Below are 23,792 nucleotides of genomic sequence, written 5' to 3' on the forward strand. Positions count from 1 at the left end.
TCTTTCTGTTAATCCTTCTCCTTGTTTCCTCATCAGGGCACTGTATGAAAGACTGGACCTGTGTTTTGCGCAATCATGTTACATAGCAAGATTTTCTCCTGTATTTTAAGCTTTATCCAGAAATGGAAATTAAACAAAAAATTAAAGCAATTGTCTGAGGATAGTGCTGGACCATCTGACAAGAAAAGGGTACAGTTTGATGAAAAACCGCAAAACACAGGGCCCTAATTATTGTACCATCAAAACACAGGGCACTAATTATAGTGTCATCAAAATGCAGGGCCCTAATGACAGAAACATCAAAACACAGGGCCCGAAATATAGTTTAATTAAAACACAGGGCCCTAATGATAGTATCATTAAAACACAGGGCCCAAATGATAGAAACATAAAAACACAGGGCCCTAATGATAGTATCACCAAACCGCAGGGCCCTAATGATAGTATCATTAAAACACAGGGCCCTAATGATAGTATTAAAACACAGAGCCCTAATGATAGTATCATCAAAACACAGGGCTCTAATGATAGCATCATCAAAATGCAGGGTCCTAATGATAGTATCATCAAAACACAGGGCCCTAATGATAGTATCATCAAAACACAGGGCTTTAAAACTTCTCTGGGATATGTGGGATGCTAGTGTCCCACCTAACCAACAGCCAGTGAAATTGCAACAGAAATCTCATAATTTAAATTCCTCAAACATACAAGTATTATACACCATTTTAAAGATAAACTTCTTGTTAATTTAGCCACTGTGTCAGATTTCAAAAAGGCTTTACGGTGAAAGCACACCTTGCGATTATGTTAGGTCAGCGCCAAGTCACAGAAAAACATACAGCCATTTTCCAAAGAAGGAGAGGTGTCACAAAACTCAGAAATAGCGTTAAAATTAATCACTAACCTTTGATGATCTTCACCGGATGGCACTCCCAGGACTCCATGTTAGACAATAAATGTGTGTTTTGTTCGATAAAGTTCATCTTTATGTCCAAAAACCTCATTTGAAATTGGTGTGTTATGTTCAGAAATAGATTGTCTCAAACAAACATCCGGTGAAAGTGCAGAGAGCCACATCAAATTACAGAAATACTCATCATAAACATTGATAAAATATACAAGTGTTAAACACACAATTAAAGATAAACTTCTCCTTAATGCAACCGCTGTCTCAGATTTCAAAAAGGCTTTACGGCGAAAGCACACCTTGCGATTATGTTAGGTCAGCGCCAAGTCACAGAAAAACATACAGCCATTTTCCAAAGAAGGAGAGGTGTCACAAAACTCAGAAATAGTGTTATAAATATTCACTTACCTTTGATGATCTTCATCGGAATGCACTCCCAGGAATCCCAGTTCCACAATAAATGTTTGATTTGTTCGATAAAGTCCATAATTTATGTCCAAATACCTCCTTTGTGTTCACGTGTTTAGCCCAGTAATCCAAATGCACAGTGCGTGAGCAATTAGTTCAGACGAAAATGTTAAAAAAGTTATATTACAGTTCGTAAAAACATGTCAAGCGATGTATAGAATCAATCTTTAGGATGTTTTTATCATAAATCTTCAATAATGATTCAACTAGACAATTCCTTTGTCTTTAGAAATGAAAAGGAACAGAGCTCGCTCTCACGGCCGCACGCCTGACTGAGCTCATGGCATTCTGCCAGACCTCTTAGTCAAACAGCTCTTATTCTCTCCCCCTTCACAGTAGAAGCCTAAAACAAGGTTCTAAAGACTGTTAACATCTAGTGGAAGCCTTAGGAAGTGCAATATGACCCCATAACACTGTATATTGGATAGGCAAAGACTTGAAAACCTACAAACCTCAGATTTCCCACTTCCTGGTTGGATTTCTTCTCAGGTTTTGCCTGCCATATGAGTTCTGTTATACTCACAGACATCATTCAAACAGTTTTTTAAACGTTAGAGTGTTTTCTATCCAAAGCTACTAATTATATGCATATTCTAGCTTTTGGGCCTGAGTAGCAGGTAGTTTACTCTGGGCACCTTATTCATCCAAGCTACTCAATACTGACCCCGTTCCCAAAGAAGTTAATGATAGTATCATCAAAACACAGGGCCTTAATGATAATATCATCAAAACACAGTGCCCTAATGATAGTATCATCAAAGGCACCATAATAGAGTCAGCAGATTTAGTTCTCTGTCTTGTTCAGAAACTCTCCCATTCATGTCCTTATGTCTTTCCCATGTCCATCTTTATTTCATTCTTATGACCATTTATTTTCCCCAGTCTTCCTGATTCCCTTCAAATCCTGAATTTTCCTTCATTACAATCTTTCTAACCTCAATGATCATCTATTTGAATGGCAAAATCTTGTTTTAGTCAAGTAAAAGTGCACTTGTTGGTTGCAAAGTGTATAAACATAAAATGTGTATAGACACTGCAGCATGACCCTCTCTTCCCAATGTGGACGTCACTGCATGACATCTTTCTCTGTGTTGATCATCTTTGTCTAAGACCACTACTTCTCAGCCTTTTCCCTGTGGCAAGACGCCTTATTTTTAGAGCAATCAAATATGAAAAGGCACTTTCACGGGGCTAGTTTAGAGAATAGTTTGTTTCAAGTGGTTTTATTATCTATGGTTAGATTTTTTTGTTAAAACAGCTGTTTGTAAGTCTTAGCTCCTCAAAGGATGATTTTAGACAGTTATTTTCTGGCCTGTCTTCTGTTCTCTGTTCATCACTTCTTATTCTTATGATCTCACCTTTCTGCTGTTGTTGAAATGTTCCACAGGAGCCGATCAGCGATCAGAACTTTGATGCTTATGTGACCACTCTAACAGACATGTACACTAACCAGGAGCATTACCAGAGTCCAGAGAACAAAGCCCTGCTGGAAAACATCAAACAAGCGGTGCAAGGAATCCAAGCGTAACCCAGCCCGCTACCAAGCCCAGCAAATGACAGAGCATCTTCTCAAAGAGGAGTGAAAGAAATCACCATTCGCAGGAAAGAGCTTGAAGTGACATGATAGGATGATGCCTCATGGTTTGCTGCTGTAACGTAGCATACAGTGTTACATATTGATTTTCGTTCTTAAAAAAAAAGAAATGTTATGCTTAGAAAAATTCATAATGAGTTTTCTTTTTGGTCTTGCTTTGAAGAAAAATAATAATAAATGACAAAATAGTTTTTGAAAACATTCACCTTTTGTACGTTTTCATACTGTATGAGCTGACATAGTGTGATGTAATGTTTCTAACTGCTCATGTATGCACATTGTTTGTGTATATTTCTGAACAGTAAGCTGTATAACATAAGACATTAGTTCCTTTCAGTGCTTGATGATGAAGCATTTTAGATGAAAAAGCTGCACTGGACAGTGAAAAAAAAAGTTTAAAAAAAATGGGGGAACTGCACGGAGGTAGCTACTTTTCAATGATGTTTTCCTCAATGGATGACTTTGGAATTCTAAAGATGTTTGTTTTTTCTTGTTTGCAGATTGTTGAATAGCAAGACTTGGTTGCAAATGACTTTATTTTTAACAATGCTTGAAAAATTCTTTGTCTTCTTTTTTAAAGTTTGGTAGCTGTAGGTGGGGGCATTTTTTATGTGTTGGAAATGAGTATGGAAAGAAACTGACTTGATGTTTGTATGAATGTAACAGTTTATTGTAAACATCATGACACGGAAACACAATGGTGAAAATCCCATTATCTAGAAAGTACTATTTGCTCTTGATATTTTGTGTTTGTAGATACCCATTGGTGATATATAATGGCAATAGAGTATGCAGGAGTCATTCTAGCATTTAGTATTTAGTTCTGTTTAAAATTTCGAAACTTCTGTTGCTAGAATCGGGCAATGTCTCAGCAATATATATCTAAATCATATGTTTATAGATATGGGATGCAATCTACAGGAAAAAAATATTTGGGTATATGCAATGACTTGTTTATAAACATAGGGGTGGAGGAACAAATTAATCTTTTTACTATATATAAAATAAAATGTTTTATATAAATCTTTTAATTACAAAGAAAGTATTTAAAAAAGTTTAACATTCAGTTTTAAAGATGAAAGATGCTTGATGAGTTCCACTCTCTTTACAGACAATTTTGCACATAAGGGACACCTTCGTTTCCATGTTCTGATGTTTCTACAGAAACTCAAGCAGTACCTGAGAGCCTACCGGAGGGTGACAAAGGTTTTGTAAAGAGTATTTATACTAAAGTATGAGAGAGAGCGGGACTTACAGGGTCATTGTCCCCACTTGCCAGTAGACTATTTGCACTTGTCTTAGAGATAGTATCCTAACATGCGGCGGCGTGCAATTTCCAGGTGTTCCTTTGGCACACGATTGGAGCAAATAACTGCTAAGAGCCACTAGGTGATGAATTAGTACCACTGAAAGAGACTACAGGGATTTGAATCAGAAATTACGATTATAACCATACAAGTAATACTGTATAATCAAATGGTCAAACAATGATGCTATTTCATTTTGATATGTTATATGAATATTAAATAATCCCCAGCAGCACTTTATATCTAATCACTGTACAAATTAAATAGTCAATCAATTAAAGGTAAAAAAGAAAGAGGAAGTAAAAAGAGGTTGTTTTCCCATTAGGCTTGGAGAGTGGGAAATTCACTCTTCTAGTTGACTCTTCTGCTCTGAATGAGGTGATGCAGTTTCATGTCTGTATGCGGCCCCTCTTTATGTTGTGGTATTAGTTGTTAGCGACCATGTGCAGAATTGGCCTTCTTGAAAGCTAATGCAAAGGTGCTTGTCATTCACCTGATCTTGTCTATTGTACTTTTACGTCCTCTTTAGGGCTCCATCGTCAATGACTGCATACAGTATGCCTTTCTCCACAGCATCGTGTCTGCAGATGTTTGACAATATAGTAATGCTTTCAGTAGAGTAATACCTAGTATCAGTTTTTGAATTAATTTTCATTATCAGTACAATTGAACGGGATTTAAAGCACAAACCGGCTGCTCATCTACCATTAGTACATAATATCAAATTTGAGAAAAGTTATCTGTGACTATTTACATAGGGAACACAAAAGGTGTCACATATTAGAATGCTGAATTTTCATATAAATTATTGTGAATTCATCAGAGTTTATTTATTATAACTTATTCATTTGGAGGTTGATTTAAGTAATCATGAACAAAAACAGGATTTTCTACAAACTATTGTGCTCTCTGTGGAACTGAAGTTTAATTTATTTTTGTACTACACAGCATGGATTTGTTGACATTTTAATTTTGCTATAAGTGTGTGAGATCACAAGTTGCTGTGATATTTCATTTTTAAATTGTGAACTTTGTACAATTCTTGTCATGCTGGATGTTGACACATCTTACTCTGAATAAAGAAAAAATTGTGTTGCCACAGGCCTGTCAGTTTGATAGTCAGTCATCATTCTTGTTCATGCTCATTCAAAACCCACCATTCTTGGAACACTAAACATTTTGCGTTCAGTGAACGGCTGCATTAATTCCCATGTTTTTTTTTTAATTCACAAAATAGTTACTGAATTTCACATTCCAGAACAATCCTCAGATGTTTTGCAATAAGAATCAAGCTTTCTTAGGATAACGCTTCATGCCATGTGGTAAATGTGGAGTTAATTCAGACCGCTATGAAGTGGAGTGGGTGTTTTGTTACAGGCATATACCTCCCCAGTGTCATATCACATGAAAACCAGAGGATGGCAGCACAGAGCACTGTATATCATCATAGTCCTATGGAAATGTTCTTACCTGTCAGTCTCGGACTGAAGTTAGAGGGAATCCCCCAATTACCTATAATACAACACAAAATGTATCGAACATCAACCATCATATTCAGAACTACTATTATGAGCTGTAAATACATGGAAAGTAACACAATCATTTGGAGATAAGACTGGGATTATCAGACATATCCTGAACTAGTAATAACATCCTTCTTAAACCATATCATAGTATGGCAATGTTTTTCATATTTGGCTGAGTGGGCCCATCAACTCATTGTCTGTCCTACATTCCACCCAGTGGGAGACAAACTGGCAACATTTTACGGCATCATTACAGGGTAACTATTGTAATAAAATATTTATAGGTGCATTACAAGCTCAGAAAATTACCTAATTCTTGTGAATAGCAATTTCCTGGAAACTCCAGAAACGTGAGTTAGTGTGGTATACATGGTGTACGATGTGTTTATTGAAGAGTACATTAATCAACTTTTAAACAGATGATGTATAAAGTATAATTTTATTAACCATACTTTCCATTAGGCCTAACTCTACTTTGACATGGTTTCTTGATTGGCTTGCTCCCGGATCCAATATAACTTTTAACACTGCCTTACTTATCTCTCTCTCTGCTTTGAGGGAGGGAGCGGGTCTAAGGCAGCTGAATTCAGCTTTACAATAACTCTGCCGATGTAGTAGTTAGTCTGCGAGAGGGGTAGCTGGCGGTGTGTTCTCTGCGCTGCTGACTCCCTAGCAATGGCGCTGAGGACAAGCCAACTCTTCTCCCCTTTTCTAATCGCGGTAGTACTGATTTTGGTCGCCGTTGGCCCGCAGGCTGTCATTTCTTGTCCAAGCCGGTGTTTATGTTTTCGTACCACCGTGAGATGTATGCATTTAAATCTGGAGACCGTACCTGCTGTCGCTCCATCGACAACCATCCTGTAAGTAACGTTACATTGTATCTAAAGGGAAAGTTTGTAGGCTATGGAGGGAACGGAATGAACGCACGGATTGCTGGACGGATTGCTGGAGGAGTAACAACCAACCCAAGCTCTTTGCGATGGCCATACGATCGCTTATGTTTGTATTTAAGCCGAATCATTTAAATTGTGTTAATGTATCTATTCTTACCATATTTAATCCACAGTTGAGAATGCAGTATCATAAGAGCTATCCTCTTCTGGAACAGATCACCATTCTGGTTGCCAATATTCAAAGTTGCAATGATGGATTCTGCTATTTATTTTCCAGGTTTATCTTACATCTTTCATACAGAGACCAAAATTCCACTAATTTACCATGCCTGATTTTTTATACAAGCTTGTTGGTATATCTGAAAGGGGTAGGAGGTTAAAAAAAAACATGGCAAATTACAATCCACCCAAAGACCTAGTCATGATTCCTGCATTTTGACAGACCCTGTAACCATTTTTTTTTTTTTTTTTTACAGTTAACATACCACATATTCTGTCTGAAATGGGAATTATACATATATGCTTGTTCCGGAAACTAGGGCAAAGGCTTCAGACATCAGAGCATAGTCTGAGCCCCTTTTCTTCTTCTTCTTCTCCTTCTTCCTTCCTCCGTTGGACATTTCTGAATCTGTCAGTGTGGAGTGTTGTACGGAGGAAGGCTTTGGAGGGGAAAGCATGTGTCTGTTGGCTCGCAGGACTTTGAAGTAAGCAGCCACCTGTCGCCTTGCCCTGCCGGCCTGCGCTCAGTCTTGTCAGAACATGAATGCGACTGTCCCTGCCTTCCCATTGTTCCACTGTAAATTGTGCACACACTGAACTCAAGCACTCTTTTGAAGGAACGCTTGATTGTGGGGAATATGTATCTCCCTGAATATAAAGTCTGTCTGCATAGCAGATCACATTACGCCGTATTAAACAGAAATCAGGCTGGATTAAAAGCAGCTCCTTTGAAGGAGAGAAGTGAGTGTGTATGTTTGTGTGTGGGTAGAACCATGTTATGACACCAGTCCTGTGTCATACTTTCTGGAGGCTTTATGGACTCTTATGGAGGCTAAAAATACAACATTTTGATCTAATCCCTTTCTCGTAGCTTAACTCATTTCAGCCACAGTCCCAGGACCAAAACACTGGCCCTTCCAACCTGGGTCAGCTGATGGAAGGCTGTGAGGGCTGGGAGGCCGAGGTGACTGGGTGGGCATGTTGGAGACAGGAGGTATTTTATGTAGAGGTTCATTTGGAGAGATGCTGGCTGGCCAAGCCCTGACGGTCTGGGCGTTGCATTCCTTCTCCTGATCTGGCAGTGTGCCCGTCTCTGATGTGAAAATTCCTCCTCATCAGCATTCCACAACCAGGTTCCTCAAAGCTGTGGGAATGTATTTTGTTATTGTTTGAAATCTCAATCTCTATTTCTCCTTTCTCTGTCTCTCAATCTATCTATCTCTCTTTCTCTATATGTCTTCCCTTTTTTCTCTCTCCATCTCTTAAGTTTCTCTCTTCTTCCACAGTATCCCCTTCTCTCTCTCTCTTTCTTTCTCCCTCTCTTTCACTCTCCCCCTCTTTCTCTTTCCCGTTCTTTCTCTCTCCCTCTCTAAACGTATAAACCCTCCCTAGTTCTCTCCTGTGATGGATTTGATTAGGGGAACATTTTGGTTGGTGCAGGGCAGGGCAGGCAGCTTTGTGCCAGATGCCTGTGTCTCCCCTGAGAAACCCAGCTGGGGCTGGGGCTGGGGCTGGAGCTGGGGCTGGGGATGGGGCTGGGGATGGGGCTGGGGCTGGGGCTGGGGCTGGAGCTGGAGCTCAGACTGACCCCAGTTCTAATGTGGTGTGTGTGTCTAAACGCTCTGAGCCTAGCCATTCTACCCAGTGTGTGTAATGCATGCTTCTCTCCTGATGTCAACCCCTGAAAGAACTCATGGACCCTGGCCCAACCACTCCGGCTAAAAAACATACACACATATTTGTACACTGAATAAGAGAATCTCAAAAAGTAAGTGGCTCATGTGAGATAAGTATCGTTGAACTCTAAACATCTCTCTTCCCTTTACTTCCTGAAGGGAACAGGGGAATACGGTACACCCAGGACCTGTGGCCGATGCTCCCGTTGTTTTAACGTTCAGGGTTTTTCTTTTTTTCCTCCCACCATTGATGTTCCATATTTATTTTTCAGCTGTTGTCTCTGAGGACTCTGTTTGAGGCATAATAGTAAATGACCCTTCCTCTCTGTAACGACACTGCTGTATTCCTGCTCTGGGATTTCCTAAAATGGAGGAATGATTACTTTCACATTGTCAGCTCTATTTTGCCATCAGCGCTCATGAATCCTCTCAGCCTGTACCGACACACAGGCCCACAGCTGTTGATGCTTATTGTTCCGCTTGCTAATGCTCTGTAAAGGCACATTTTAAGCCATAAAAGACACAAGTAGGGATGGGTATCGTTAAGATTGTAATGGTATTACTACTCTTACCGATACTGCTTATCGATCCGGTACTTTAACGGTATTCTTATCGGTTATTTTTGTTATTTTTTATGAAAAAAACCCGGACACAAATTAAGAACAAAATTAACATTGCTGTATTTTCTGAAATGTAAAATAAATCAAATAAACAATTATTTACAGCAAAAGAAACAGCAGTGTTTTGAACAAATCACTATTATAGACTCTAATGTTGTGATGATGGTAATGTAAAACAAATGAAATAAACAATATTTGCCTGCAAAAGAAAAGACAGTGGTATCGAGCAACATGGGTGGGGCCTGCAGGTAGGCTGCAAAAGGACTAACAGTTCTTAGCAGTTCTTCTGGAGAAAGATCAACATATTTGCCTTCTCTGGCAGAAGTCGGGACCTCTCCTGGTTTATTGTGTTCCCTGCAGTCGAAAATACCCTCTTGCTAGGGGTGGAGGAGGCTTGAGCACAGAGGTAGCTTGTTGCAATGTTTGTGAGGAGGGGCAGAGTAGCTCTCTTCTCCCACCACCACATCACAGGATCTTCAGCCATAGGGATGGGAGGCAGGCCTTTGTAGAGCTCAACCTCTAGGTCAACATGCTCGCTGAGGGTGAGGGACGAGGTGTCCTGTTGGATCGTCAACCTCAACTCCCTGTCTTCCTCTGAGAACAGCTCCTCCAAGGCACTCCTTGTTTTGTACAATGGAGGGACTGTCTCCTCCATTTCCTCTCCTTCTCCTTCAGGCTCCTCATCTTGTTGCTGGTGCTCTGTGTCTGTCTGCTCCGGCTACTCTGACAGCCCTGGTGTTGCTCCTGTCACATTGGCCTCAACAGTTGCCTTCCTCAGCCTGTCCCAGGTGGCGTCACTCACCGGCCTCCCTTTAAATCTTAGGTCCATTGCTGTGGCCTCATGCAGGAAGGCTTGAATGTCCTCATCCTGATAGCGCTCGGAGAGGTTCTCCCACACCTTCTCTTTGATGGTTGCCACTAACGTTGTATCTTCATGCTTCACAGTGAAGTTCTCTTCCAGTTTGTGGAGGATGGGTATGATCTGTCCACAGATGGAATTCTTTTCACATGACAGACACATTGTGGGTGTATAGAGGATTCTCATGAGCTGGACAAACTCCTCAGCCTTATGGAAGTCCTCGTCCTTCAGACGGTCCAGCTTGTCCAAGGTCATTGCTTTTCTCAGTCGTGGGGCCAAGACTGCTGCTTGGATCGCTGGATACTGCTCCATGAATCTCTCTATCATTAGATAGAGTTCCATCTGGTCTTGACATCAAGGATGAGTGAGTGTTGCAGAAGGCCTGAAACAACAACAAAAACAACATACATTTAATTACCGCACACTTGAGTATTGCATTAAATTGTTAAGTGTGGGAATTAAAAAAAAATACATTAATAGGTTGAACTGGCTTCTTACCAAGGAGCTGCTGCTTTTCCTTCCAGACTGTTCTGGACATCGAGGATCTCTTGAACCACAGGACCACTGCTCTGATTCGGGCTGCCCATTTATCAATGGAAGTCATTTGGTAGATTTTGTGCGCTGCCAGATTCAATGTGTGTGCAAAGCATCCTATTTTTAGGATGTGTAGCCTCTTGATGGCAACATTCATATTGCCAGCATTATCAACAGTCACAGCTACAATCTTGCTCTATCTCAAACTCTTCCAGAATGTCTGAGATCTCCTCTGCAACTACTTCGCCAGTTTGCAATTTGTACACTGCCCTGGTGTGGAGGACCTTCTGTTTTACACTGCCCTGGCTTGTGGTCTGCACTGTAACAGTGAGATAGTGGTCCTGACAGAGGCTGGTCCACCCGTCTGATGGGATGGCCAGCTTTGGCACGTCCTTCAGCTCAGTGATCACATTGGCCTTTTCTACACCACACCAGGTAGGAATGAATGTGTCACTGAGGTAACTCCTGGAGGGAGCGGTATATTTGGGGTTGAGTGCCTTGCTCATCTCACTACAGTAAAAAAACATATCGTTTTCATGTGATGAATTATCATTATTGAATTATTGTGTTGTTGTGTATGGTATTGTGGAGTGATGGGACTAACATACAACCCTTTTATACTACTGTATCCTAAAAATTAATACAATTCAATATATATATATATTTTGTATTTATTTAACCAGGTAGGCTAGTTGAGAACAAGTTCTCATTTACAACTGCGACCTGGCCAAGATAAAGCAAAGCAGTGCGACACAAACAACAACACAGAGTGACACATGGAATAAACAAGCAAACAAAATAAACAAGTCAATAACACAATAGAAAAAAATTAAGTCTATATACAGTGTGTGCAAATGGGGTGAGGAGGTAAGGCAATAAATAGGCCATAGTAGCGAGGTAATTACAATTTAGCAGATTAACACTGGAGTCATAAATGAGCAGATGATGATGTGCAAGTAGAGATACTGGTGTGCAAAAGAGCAGAAAAGTAAATAAAAACAATATGGGGATGAGGTAGGTAGATTGGGTGGGCTATTTACAGATGGACTATGTACAGTTGCAGCGATCAGTTAGTTGCTCACATAGCTGATGTTTAAAGTTGGTGAGGGAAATATCTCCAGCTTCAGCAATTTTTGCAATTTGTTCCAGTCACTGGCAGCAGAGAACTGGAAGGAAAGGTGGCTATCGTGACCAGTGAGCTGATCACCACTGTTGCAAAGGGGTGTAGGCCTTTCACTATGAACTTGGTCATGACTAGGTGGCAGTCATTCACCTTCTCCTCAGTCATCCTCCCACTAGCTCCCAGCGTGAAGGGGCTTTGGGCTTGTCTTAGGCTTGGACCAGCGGTATTAGAGGGAGGAGTGGGTTGGTTCATTGTAGCTGCAACTTTAACAAAAAAGTTGCAACATCTTTAAATGAGTGATTGAATTTATGAACGCACCCATAGCTAAACAATCAGCTGGCTAATGGTTCCTTTTGATCATGAACCGATGTTCTCATAATTGAGTTGACTCCATGTGTGTGCTCTAGACTGCTAGCATACATAGCTAACGTAGATCGGGCAACGAGAGATGAGCTACATGCTAGGCAGTCGAAAACTGTGCTATTCTCTGCCTGTACATGATGCACTTTCCATAGATGTTTGGACAGATTGCTCGTGTTTCCGCCCTTACAAGCAAAAGTCTTGTTGCACTTGTGGCAATGAGCATTGTCAGCATCAACTCTGGTGAAGTGTAACCACACTTTTTAACGTTTAGTTCTCTCCGCCATCGTCACTAGTTAAGAGTTCTGTAGTGTGTGAGATCTCTGTTCTGGATTGGGAATAGCGAAAATGCATCATAGATGAATGTCTTCATCTTACTGCAAATTAGAAATGGTTGGTGAGATAAAATGTGCAAGTAATGTTTATGTAGCAATAATAAATAGGACATTTATTTCTTAATTTCTCCAGTACTGTAGGCAGAACCGATAACGTCGGAGCTTGTCGATACTACGGTCTTTCATAATTTAGCCCCGGGGCCCGTTTAATATCGTCTGCTTGTCTTGTAATTGTGAGGTTTATGTGGAGAATGTTTCTGTGACATTTAAGTGCATACCGGATTGTTACGGAATGTTTCCTTTTTGGTTCTTTCAAATTTAGATGTCTTGTCTGAAGCCTTACAAATAGTCTCTTGTTATTTATGTATACGTATATTAATTTCTCTGTGGTGCCCTGCATGTGTTGTCACATGGCCTGGCACCCACTGCAGAAATGTGTTAAACATTGTGAAAGTGAACCCTTATTATAAACACATGGGCAACGCCATGGCAAAGGGGAGTCTGTCCATTGTAAATGTGTCAATGTGCTAGCTCATAAAGTGGCTTGTTATGGCCTAGTTTGCCTCCTTTAAGTAATGTTTAGTATTCAAATGAGCTCCTTTATTAGCGTTTTCACTCTCACACCCTGTGGTGGATGTGGTGTTTTTAACGGAATTACTACAAACAAACCCTGTTGAAACTCTGTTCTGTATTAGACTAATACCGTTAAAGTAACATCAGAGATTAAATGTGAAGGCTCAGCCTTTGGTTCACTCTCACAGGCTATCAGAATTAATTTCAGGTCAAAGGTTTTGCTTTGTAGTTTGGAGAATCAACAAGTCAGTTTTTCACCTGATCTTCAGCGGAAACATGATAGTTGACAGGAGCAGCCAGAATCAGAGAAGTAGCTGCTGGTTGATCTGAACAGAGTGTGATAAGACAGACTGAGTGGTTAGAGGTTGACTGAGACACTGGGGGTTCAAAGCAGGATAGGGTTGAAGTTGAACTGTACAGCATGCTACAAGGCAGGGAACCTGCCGTCTATATAAGATGGTTTTGATTGGGTCTCCAGAGTGGCGCAGCGGTCTAAGGCACTGATCAGTGCTAGAGCCGTCACTACAGATCCGGGTTTGATCCCAGGCTGTGTCGCAGCTGGCCACGACCGCGAAACCCATGAGCACAATTGCCCCAGCATCGTCCGGGTTAGGAGAGGGTTTGGGCGGTTGGGATGTCCTTGTCCTTAAGTGAGCAGTGTGTCAAGAAGCAGTGCGGCTTGGCGGGGTCGTGTTTCGGAGGACGCATGGCTCTCAACCTTCGCCTCTCCCGAGTCCGTATGGGAGTGATGGGACAAAACTGTAACTATAAATTGGATATCACAAAATTGGGGAGAAAAAGGGGTAAAAAGTACAACAACAAAAAAAATACTAAAACTAAAAATGGTCTTGATTTGCGACTTAACATTTACGAGACTCCTTAGTCCTTAGAGCCCTACTGGGTAGATTTGGTCAGGCAGCCGACAGGGGGTTACCATTTCTCTTTCAATCCCTACTTAGAATAGAATATGAAGGACTATGTATATATGAATAGTGTGTAAATAGTATTTGTGTTGTCTCTTGGTGTCTTTCCAATATATGTCTCTTATTTTATTTATTTTATTATAATAAATGTTTAACAAAAAATATAAACATCTGTACTTCGTCATGTATTTGTCCGTAAAGTTTGTATATGAACTATTTCAAAGATGCATACTTTCAGTTTTTTTGAGCTCACTTCATTTGCGCAAAAGAGGGAAGCCTTCGCTGCTGATGCTAGCACACACACAGATCAAATACACAGCTGGAACTCAGATTCAGGTGATGACATGTCCTAATAATTCAAAAGATTGTTCAGAAAAACAGGTGCTTTAATCGGCATATGCTTACTTCGATTATGACCTTACGCTGATTAACTTCTTATGGCTGCAGGGCAGTATTGAGTAGCTTGGATGAAAGGTGCCCAGAGTAAACGGCCTGCTCCTCAGTCCCAGTTGCTAATATATGCATATTATTATTAGTATTGGATAGAAAACACTCTGAAGTTTCTAAAACTGTTTGAATGATGTCTGTGAGTATAACAGAACTCATTTGGCAGAGAAAAACCTGAGAAGAAATCCAAACAGGAAGTGGGAAATCTGAGGTTGGTCGATTTTCATCCCAGCCCCTATTGAATACACAGTGGGATATTGGTTATGTTGCACTTCCTAAGGCTTCCACTAGATGTCAACCGTCTTTAGAAACTTGTTTGAGGATTCTGCTGTGAAGTGGGGGCAAATGAGAGAGGAATGAGCCAGGTGTTTGGCAGATTGCCACAGGCTCTGAGGCGCGGTCACGAGAGAGTTAGCTCTCGTTCCATTGCTTTTCTACAGACATAAGAATTCTCCGGTTGGAACATTATTGACGTTTTATGTTAAAAACATCCTAAAGATTAATTCTATACTTAGTTTGACAAGTTTCTACGGACAGTAACGGAACTTTTTGACATTTCGTCGGCAACTAGGGAACGCGCTTCATGTCTTTGGATTTGTTTACCAAACGTGCTAACAAAAGTAGCTCTTTGGACATAAATGATGGACATTATCGAACTAAATCAAACATTTAATGTGGAACTGGGATTCCTGGGAGTGCATTCTGATGAAGATCATAAAAGGTAAGTGAATATTTATAATGCTATTTCTGACTTCTGTTGACTACCCAATATGGCGGATATCTTTTTGGCTGCTTTGTTGTCTGACAGCTGTACTCAGATTATTGCATGGTTTGCTTTTTTTTGAAATCTGACACAGCGCTTGCATTAAGGAGAAGTGTATCTATATTTCCATGTCTAACAATTGTATTTTCATCGACATTTATAATGAGTATTTCTGTAAAATGATGTGGCTCTCTGCAATATCACCGGATGTTTTTGGAACTAGTGAACGTAACGCGCCAATGTATACTTAGATTTTTTGATATAAATATGCACTTTATCGAACAAAACATATATGTATTGTGTAACATGAAGTCCTATGAGTGTCATCTGATGAAGATCATCAAAGGTTAGTGGTTAATTTTATCTCTATTTGTGCTTTTTGTGACTCCTCTCTTTGGCTGGAAAAATGGCTGTGTTTTTCTGTGACTTGGCGGTGACCTAACATAATCATTTGTGGTGCTTTCGCTGTAAAGCCTATTTGAAATCGGACACTTTGGTGGGATTAACAACAAGATTACCTTTAAAATTGTATAAAATACATGTATGCTTGAGGAATTTTAATTATGAGATTTCTGTTGTTTGAATTTGGCGCCCTGCACTTTCACTGGCTGTTGTCATATCATCCCGTTAACGGGATTGCAGCCATAAGAAGTGTTTAAGATAAGCAGAGTAAGGTGTTTACATGACTAATGTCATACTTGGCCTACTGCCATAATCAGTTTCATGTTGAATTATTAGCGTGCATGAAACGTACTGATGGCCTACAGCAGGGGCCTGAATGAGTGAGTTAGAGAGCGGGACAGACAGTCAGGGAGGGAGAGAAAAGAGGAGCGCCATTGTGTGGAATTTGCTGCAGTCAGGCTTTGTGAGGCGTTCAGTCTCTGCAGCATTATGGAATGCAAAGCCAGAAATCCGCAACGCTTTTCTCATTTGCACAGGGAGATTGTGCCGAAGATAGTTGTTGAAAGGAACCCCACTGGCCTCTCTCTTCCTGTGGCTGTCCTATACGGGGTCGAGAGGGGGGGGCAGCTTGGCTGCTGAATTCTAATGTTGTACAAGTGTTTTTGCAGCATTTCTCTAAAAAGAACATTGTCATAGCGTTATTACAGCATTGTTCCACCAAGGATGTCTCCTAAAAGTTAGATTCTCCCCTTGTGACTTGTTTCGGAGTTTTTATGCATGTACAGGAGGGGCTGTGTGTGCATAGTTGCAAATCAAGCATATCAATACTTTGCAGCCATGTTGTCAGTGAATGGTCTCATTGGAGGGAAATTGTCTGGTGCTGAAGTGGATTGCTTTTTTATGCCCTCATAATGAACCTTTATAATGCTTAATAAGATCTTTGTGACTGTTGGTAAGATAGATTCCTGGATGAAGACATTAAAGGATGTCAGAGAAGAAGACACAATACCCTGATAGAGAAAAGTGAATGGGGAATCCCTTTACTTCGAATGTCATCCCTGATTATGATCTCAGTCACGTCTCCTGTGTCTTTCTGTGCTGCTACACTGCCTGTGAAAGCTTTCTCTATTGAATGTCTGAGAAGCAGTCCAGGCTGTTGCATTGGCAATGGCCCTCAGGTCCTGTCGGTGCTCTGTCCAACTCCTTCAGGCTCTGTGGGATTCTACACTGCAGGATACAGACAGAGACTTATTAAAGAAAAGCTCCAACCATGTTTGGAGATTGAGATGGCCTTGTTCTTCGAGGTGGGGAGACTGCCATGTTCTTGTTTAACAATGTATGAGTCACGCACGCCCAGAGAGAGTCCTCGGCTGTCCAAGTTGGGCATGTGTCAGAAAGCTAAACAATCCCCTGACTGAGAGAGCGAGAGAGAGAGAGAGAGAGAGAGAGAGAGAGAGAGAGAGAGAGAGAGAGAGAGAGAGAGAGAGAGAGAGAGAGAGAGAGAGAGAGAGAGAGAGAGAGAGAGAGAGAGAGAGAGAGAGAGGGAGAGAGAGAGAGGTGTATTTGAGAGGTCTTTGGAGGTGGGGCAGAGAGAGAGACTTGGATTTTTCTGCAAGGACATACAGTACCAGTCAAAAGTTTGGACACACCTACTCATTCAAGAGTTTTTCTTTATTTTTACTATTTTCTACATTGTAGAATAATAGTGAATTAATCTAAACTATGAAATAACATGGAATAATGTAGAAACCAAAAAAGTGTTAAACATATCAAAAAAATAAATATATAATATAAATATTTGAGATTCTTCTAAGTAGCCACCCTTTGCCTTGATAACAGCATTGCACACTCTTGGCATTCTCTCAACCAGCTTCACCTGGAATGAGTTTCCATCAGTCTTGAAGGAGTTCCCACATATGCTGAGCACTTGTTGGCTGCTTTTCCTTCACTCGGTCCAACTCATCTAGAAACATCTCAATTGGATTGAGATCAGGTGATTGTGGAGGCCAGGTCATCTGATGCCGCACTCCATCACTCTCCTTCTTGGTCAAATAGGCCTTACACAACCTGTTGAAAAACAAATGATAGTCCCACTAAGTGCAAACCAGATGGGATGGAGTATCGCTGCAGTATGCTGTGATACCAAAAATATCACATTTGGACTCATCAGACCAAATGACAGATTTCCACCCGTCTAATGACCATTGCTTGTGTTTCTTGGCCCAAGCAATTATCTTTTTCTTATTGGTGTCCTTTAGTAGTGGTTTCTTTGCAGAAATTCGACTTTGAAGGCCTGATTCCCACAGTCTCCTCTGAAAAGATGATGTTGAGATGTGTCTGTTACATGAACTCTGTGAAGCATTTAGTTGGGCTGCAATTTCTGAGGCTGGTAACTCTAATGAACTTATCATTCAGCAGTGGTAACTCTGGGTCTTCCTTTCCTGTGATGGTCCTCATGAGAGCCAGTTTTATCATAGCACTTTTTGCGACTGCACTTGAAGAAACGTTGAAAGTTCTTGACATTTTCAGGATTGACTGACTTTCATGTCTTAAAGTATTGATGGACTGTCATTTCTCTTTGCTTATTTGAGCTGTTCTTGCCATAATATGGGCTATCTTCTGTATACCACCCGTACCCTGTCACAACATAACTGATTGGCTCAAATGCATTAATAGGAAATAAATTCCAAAAATTAACTTTAAACAAAGCACACCTTAATTGAAATGCATTCCAGGTGACTACCTCATGAAGCTGGTTGAGAGAATGCCAAGATTGTGCAAAGCTGTCATCAAGGCAAAGGGTGGCTACTTTGAAGAATCTCAAATATAAAATATATTCTGATTTTGTTTAACACTTTTTTTGGTTACTACATGATTCCATATGTGTTATTTCATAGTTGTGATGTCTTCACTATTATTCTACAATGAAGAAAATAGTAAAAAAATAAGGAAAAACCCTTGAATGACTAGGTGTCTCCAAACTTTTCACTGGTTCTGTATACAGGATACAACCCTCCACAACATAACCTTCACTCCAAATCAAATCTCCAAAACTACAACCTGATTTTCGAAGGATTTCTACAACCAAAGAATCTTATTTCCAAGCTAACAAACAGAAACCTGAAAACACCATCCAACCTGGAACTGATTGAGTAATGCTTAGTCTGAAGCTACTTTTTTGCAACTTAATCTTGCACACAGACCATCCCCTTGCATGGCGCAGTGCTTTACTAACACACTACCCCTCTGTTAGGGGGGGGGGTGGGTGTTAGCAATGGAAACTCAGGATATTAGACAATGAGGACTGAGTCAGCCAATGTCAACCTGTACAAGTCTGGAACAGTAATGGTGCTGGGCAACCCCAAACAGTTTCAGCTGGACTTTCGCATAATCAAAGAGATAGGTTAGCTGGATAAGCTATCTTGAGAAAGATACCCTCACCCTGAGCGTGTCAGACCAGACCTCTTCATTATACAACCTCCCAAGCGGAAAGTCAACCTCCCAGCACAGAGTACTACTCCCTCATTGAAATGAAGGATGAATTCACCCAGCTGGAGGTAAGGCAAGTGGAGCTGGAACAGCAGGTGAACACACTCCAGTCAGCACACTCCAACCAGCTCAACAACACTCCCTCAACCAGACCTGGAGAGATGGAGGTGAAGAGACATATCTGCACTATGGACTGTGGTGAGACACCATCAACAGGAGAAGAGCAGGAGCAGGAGAAGAACAGAGCACTAGAGGAGAAGGTGAAAGTGCTCGAGGAGTAGTTGAGAATGATGCCGTGTGACAGAGAACAACCCATTAGAGAGCTGGCCACCCCCTCAGAGTAGCCACCAGAACAGCCCACTTCAGACCCTGACCAAAGTCTTGAACACCACAGCAGAACAGTCCACCCCAGAACCTGACCATAGCCTCAACATCACAGCAGGACAGACAAATGAAGAACCCCGAGCCCAGGGGATCCCACCCCCTCTGAGCACCCCCCCTTTCAACCATTCTGATAGTCCTCCTGACAAACCCCACACCCACTGAGGACATTCTTATGGACTCAATCGGGAAATATATACAAGAAAATAAACTTTTTCCCAAACACACAGTGTCTAAACTCTGGTGTCCAAACACCGAGCGTGCCCTAGACCTTCTGTCTGAGGACCAACTAGGGTCACCCAGCCACATAATAATACACACAGCCACAAACAACCTGAGATCACAGCAGGAAAGGGTGGCCACAGCACTCGAGCAACAGATCAACAGACACCCCGCCCAGACCAGCGAGACACTCTCCCAGACCTGCGGGACCCTCCCCCCTAGAGGACCCACACCGAGAGGACCAACATCCAGACTACAGCACCACCAGCCACATCCACATCCACACCCCCACCCCAACCAATTATCACTCCCCCAAGTCAACCATGCCCATACCCCATTTAGGCCCCCTCAGATCAGACCTCTGCCCCTCCTGCCCACCCCATGCCCCCCACTCCCTCAAAGAGGGCAGCACCTAGATCTTCTGCACAGATTCTGTCAGACCTGGGCCCTGACAGTAAATCTCAGTAATACACAAATAATGGTGTTCCAAAAAAGGTCCAGTTGCCAGGACCACAAATACACATTCCATCTAGACACCATTGCCCTAGAGCACACAAAAAAACTATACATACCTCGGGCTAAACATCAGCACCACAGGTAACTTCGGCAAAGCTGTGAAGGATCTGAGAGACATGGCAAGAAGGCGAGAAGGGCCTTCTACGCCGTCAACGGGAACATAAAATTTCACATACCAATTAGGATCTGGCAAAAAATACTTGAATCAGTTATAGAACCTGTTGCCCTTTATGGTTGTGAGGTCTGGGGCCTGCTCACCAACCAAGAATTCACAAAATGGGAATTATCAATATCCAGAAAAGAGCCGTTAAATTCTCCAAGCACCTAAAAGGAACCCATTCCCAAACCTTCCATAACAAAGCCATCACCTACAGAGAGATTAACCTGGAGAAGAGCCCACTAAGCAAGCTGGTCCTGTGGCTCTGTTCACAAACAGAAACAGACCCCACAGAGCCCCAGGACAGCAACACAATTAGACCTAACCAAATCATAAGAAATAAATAATAATTACTTGACATATTGGAAAGAATTAACAAATAAACTGAGCAAACTAGAATGCTATTTGGCCCTAAACAGAGAGTACACAGTGGCAGAATACCTGACTACTGTGACTGACTCAAACTTAAGGCTCAGTGAGCATAGCCTTGCTATTGACAAAGTCTGCCATAGGCAGACCTGGCTCTCAAGAGAAGACAGGCTATGTGCACGCTGCCCACAAAATGAGGTGGAAACTGAGCTGCACTTTCTAACCTCTTGCCAAATGTATGACCATACTAGAGACACATATTTCCCTCAGATCCACAAAGAATTCGAAAACAAACCCAATTTTTATAAACTCCCATATCTATTGGGTGAAATACCACAGTGTGCCATCACAGCAGCAAGATTTGTGACCTGTTGTAAATACAACCCATATTTATATTTATTTATTTTCTCTTTGTACTTTAACTATTTGCACATAATATGACATTTGAAATGTCTTTATTCTGTTGGACCTTTTGTGAGTGTAATGTTTACTGTTAATTTGTATTGTTTATTTAACTTTTTTTTATTATCTTCTTCACTTGCTTTGGCAATGTTGACATATGTTTCACATGCCAATAAAGCCCTTAAATTGAAATTGAAATTGAATTTGAATTGAGAGTGAGTGAGAGAGAGAGAGCGAGAGAGAGAGGAGGGGTCCACACATGGCACTCAGATGCTAGAGCTGGAACTGAAGTTGGAGATGTCCCAGCCACTCCCTTAGTGCCTCACAGATTAGGGTTTGCGTTGCACAGGCTACAGAGCCTTTTTGCAAATTTACTTTTGCTTGTTGACTTTGCTAAGTGGAACTGTACTCATGCAGCCATGATGCCTGCCGTTCTACCCCACTCATAGCCAGGCCTTTCCATACTGACAGAGAAAATGGGTTTTGAGCGGGAAAGCTGCTGTCTTCCTGGCGTTGGTGGGAATCACAGCCGTCCCTTGTTATCAAGCCCAGGGCTCTTATCGGCCATTTGCTCATTTCAACTGTGGAATGGTTGAGTTTGGATGGGCAGCCAACCAACAAGAAGCAAGAGCACTGAGCAGCATCCTGTTTCCAAGTGTTGTCGCCATGTACATTGTGTCATCTCTTGTCTCCAGTCCTCTCCAACAGTGTGTTGACTCAATGCAGCACATGTGGCAAGGCATACATGATCTCACAATATGTATTTTGCAGTTCCAAGTCTCAAAGAGATGTGCTTCTTTGTGGGAAACTCTGTTTTTAGGGTAAGGCAGTAAATGAATAGCTTTTAACATTCATGTATGACTGATCAAAGTCCTTAGTCACTAAGAACCCTCAACTAGGATATCACAGTTCTAACATGTACTACACGCCGAAGGGGGTTAAAGATATCACAGTTCTAATATGTACTATACGCCGAAGGGGGTTAAAGATATCACAGTTCTAACATGTACTATACGCCGAAGGGGGTTAAAGATATCACAGTTCTAACATGTACTACACGCCGAAGGGGGTTAAAGATATCACAGTTCTAACATGTACTACACGCCGAAGGGGGTTAAAGATATCACAGTTCTAATATGTACTATACGCCGAAGGGGGTTAAAGATATCACAGTTCTAATATGTACTATACGCCGAAGGTGGTTAAAGATATCACAGTTCTAATATGTACTATACGCCGAAGGGGGTTAAAGATATCACAGTTCTAATATGTACTATACGCCGAAGGGGGTTAAAGATATCACAGTTCTAACATGTACTACACGCCGAAGGGGGTTAAATATATCACAGTTCTAACATGTACTACACGCCGAAAGGGGTTTGGATTGTCTTCCTGTGATATGTTTTTCCATAATTCTTTCACATGTGCTCTTGAGGGCTACAGGTGCTGAGCCAAGTTTTATATCCGCTTGAGTTCAAGTGCTGTGGTCTCTGTATATGTTCTACAGGAGGATTAGGATGGCCTATTCCACTCCATAAGGCCCCAGGCAGTAGCACTACATCTCTGAATCCTCAACAGTGTGGTAGGAATCTGAAGGAATGTTTCATCTGTCGATGACAATTCATCACTGACGAGAGATAGGACAAAATGTCCCGCTTATGGGACAAGTTAAAGTTCATCCTCACTGCCCCATGCACTGTATAGCTTTCACAGATCAGAGATTACTTAGAGAAAAGGGAGGAAGGTTGGGTTAAATGCGGAAGACACATTTCAGTTGAAAGCATTCAGTTGTACAACTGACTAGGTATCCCCCTTTCCCCCAATCATTGGTTTTGGTTTGGCATACATTTTAAAGTGAAAATTGTAATCTCAGTATTAACCTGTTACTGTGGAATTGCCCTCCTCTATCTGACATGGTAAACTAATTTACCGCTGCGATCACAATACCATATTGTTTGCCGGTTGTTAACCATAGTCCCCAAAACAACTGGTGGCTATTTGAGAAAGGATATTTTCTGCCATTAATGTAAGAAGAATTGCAGGCCTACTAGTGAATATGAGTGATTGCAGGACTGCTGTTTAGATTCTACTGTAGGAACTGTTGGTTCTCCTATGGCCATACCTGGCCTGATTGGGGTTTCTTTATGTGTTCCACTACGTTGGGAAACACACTCCATACTACTATACGGTTAGGATACGGACACTTTAGGGGACAAGTGCTTCTGTTAACAAAGGCATCATTCATCCAACACAATCAATAGTTGGTGTAATCTGGTGAAAGGCTAATTCTGTGGGATATTAGGCCTACCTGATCGTGATGTGTGGGTGTAATCTGGTGAAAGGCTAATTCTGTGGGATATTAGGCCTACCTGATCGTGATGTGTGGGTGTAATCTGGTGAAAGGCTAGTTTTGTGGGATATTAGGCCTACCTGATCGTGATGTGTGGGTGTAGTCTGGTGAAAGGCTAGTTTTGTGGGATATTAGGCCTACCTGATCCTGATGGATCTGAGACCAACAGCCATAAATGCTCCCTCTGTATTTCAGGCCTGACCTATTTTTGCCCTTCCTTTTTTCCCATAAATACATACGACTTGAGAATGTCGTTGTATGCATAGACAGGCTGATGTCATAGCCCCTTTTACATCAGCTAAAATAGCGGACCTATTAGGATGTCAGATGAACTGGAATTCCCATCTCCGGTTTTATATCTATGGTTGTATGTC

The 23,792-nt window shown here is 41.4% G+C and overlaps 2 protein-coding genes across 13 annotated transcripts in view; both read left to right on the forward strand.

Moving 5' to 3' along the window:
* Positions 1-5,389, forward strand: part of LOC139553754 (myelin transcription factor 1-like protein) — a 168,996-nt gene extending 163,607 nt beyond the window's left edge. For all 12 annotated transcript variants that reach the window (XM_071366392.1, XM_071366394.1, XM_071366397.1 and 9 more), the window contains one exon: positions 2,766-5,389. In XM_071366392.1, the coding sequence (XP_071222493.1) occupies positions 2,766-2,906 (141 nt within the window). In that variant the 3' untranslated portion in view covers positions 2,907-5,389. The remainder of the gene's footprint in view (positions 1-2,765) is intronic.
* A 1,019-nt stretch (positions 5,390-6,408) lies between these two features.
* The window catches only part of LOC139553758 (peroxidasin-like), a 90,087-nt gene continuing 72,703 nt past the window's right edge, over positions 6,409-23,792 (forward strand). Inside the window, exon 1 of the mRNA XM_071366405.1 lies at positions 6,409-6,665. Within this exon, the coding sequence (XP_071222506.1) occupies positions 6,481-6,665 (185 nt within the window). The 5' untranslated portion in view covers positions 6,409-6,480. The remainder of the gene's footprint in view (positions 6,666-23,792) is intronic.

This window comes from Salvelinus alpinus, chromosome 25, assembly GCF_045679555.1.
Source record: "Salvelinus alpinus chromosome 25, SLU_Salpinus.1, whole genome shotgun sequence".
Classification (NCBI taxonomy): domain Eukaryota; kingdom Metazoa; phylum Chordata; class Actinopteri; order Salmoniformes; family Salmonidae; genus Salvelinus; species Salvelinus alpinus.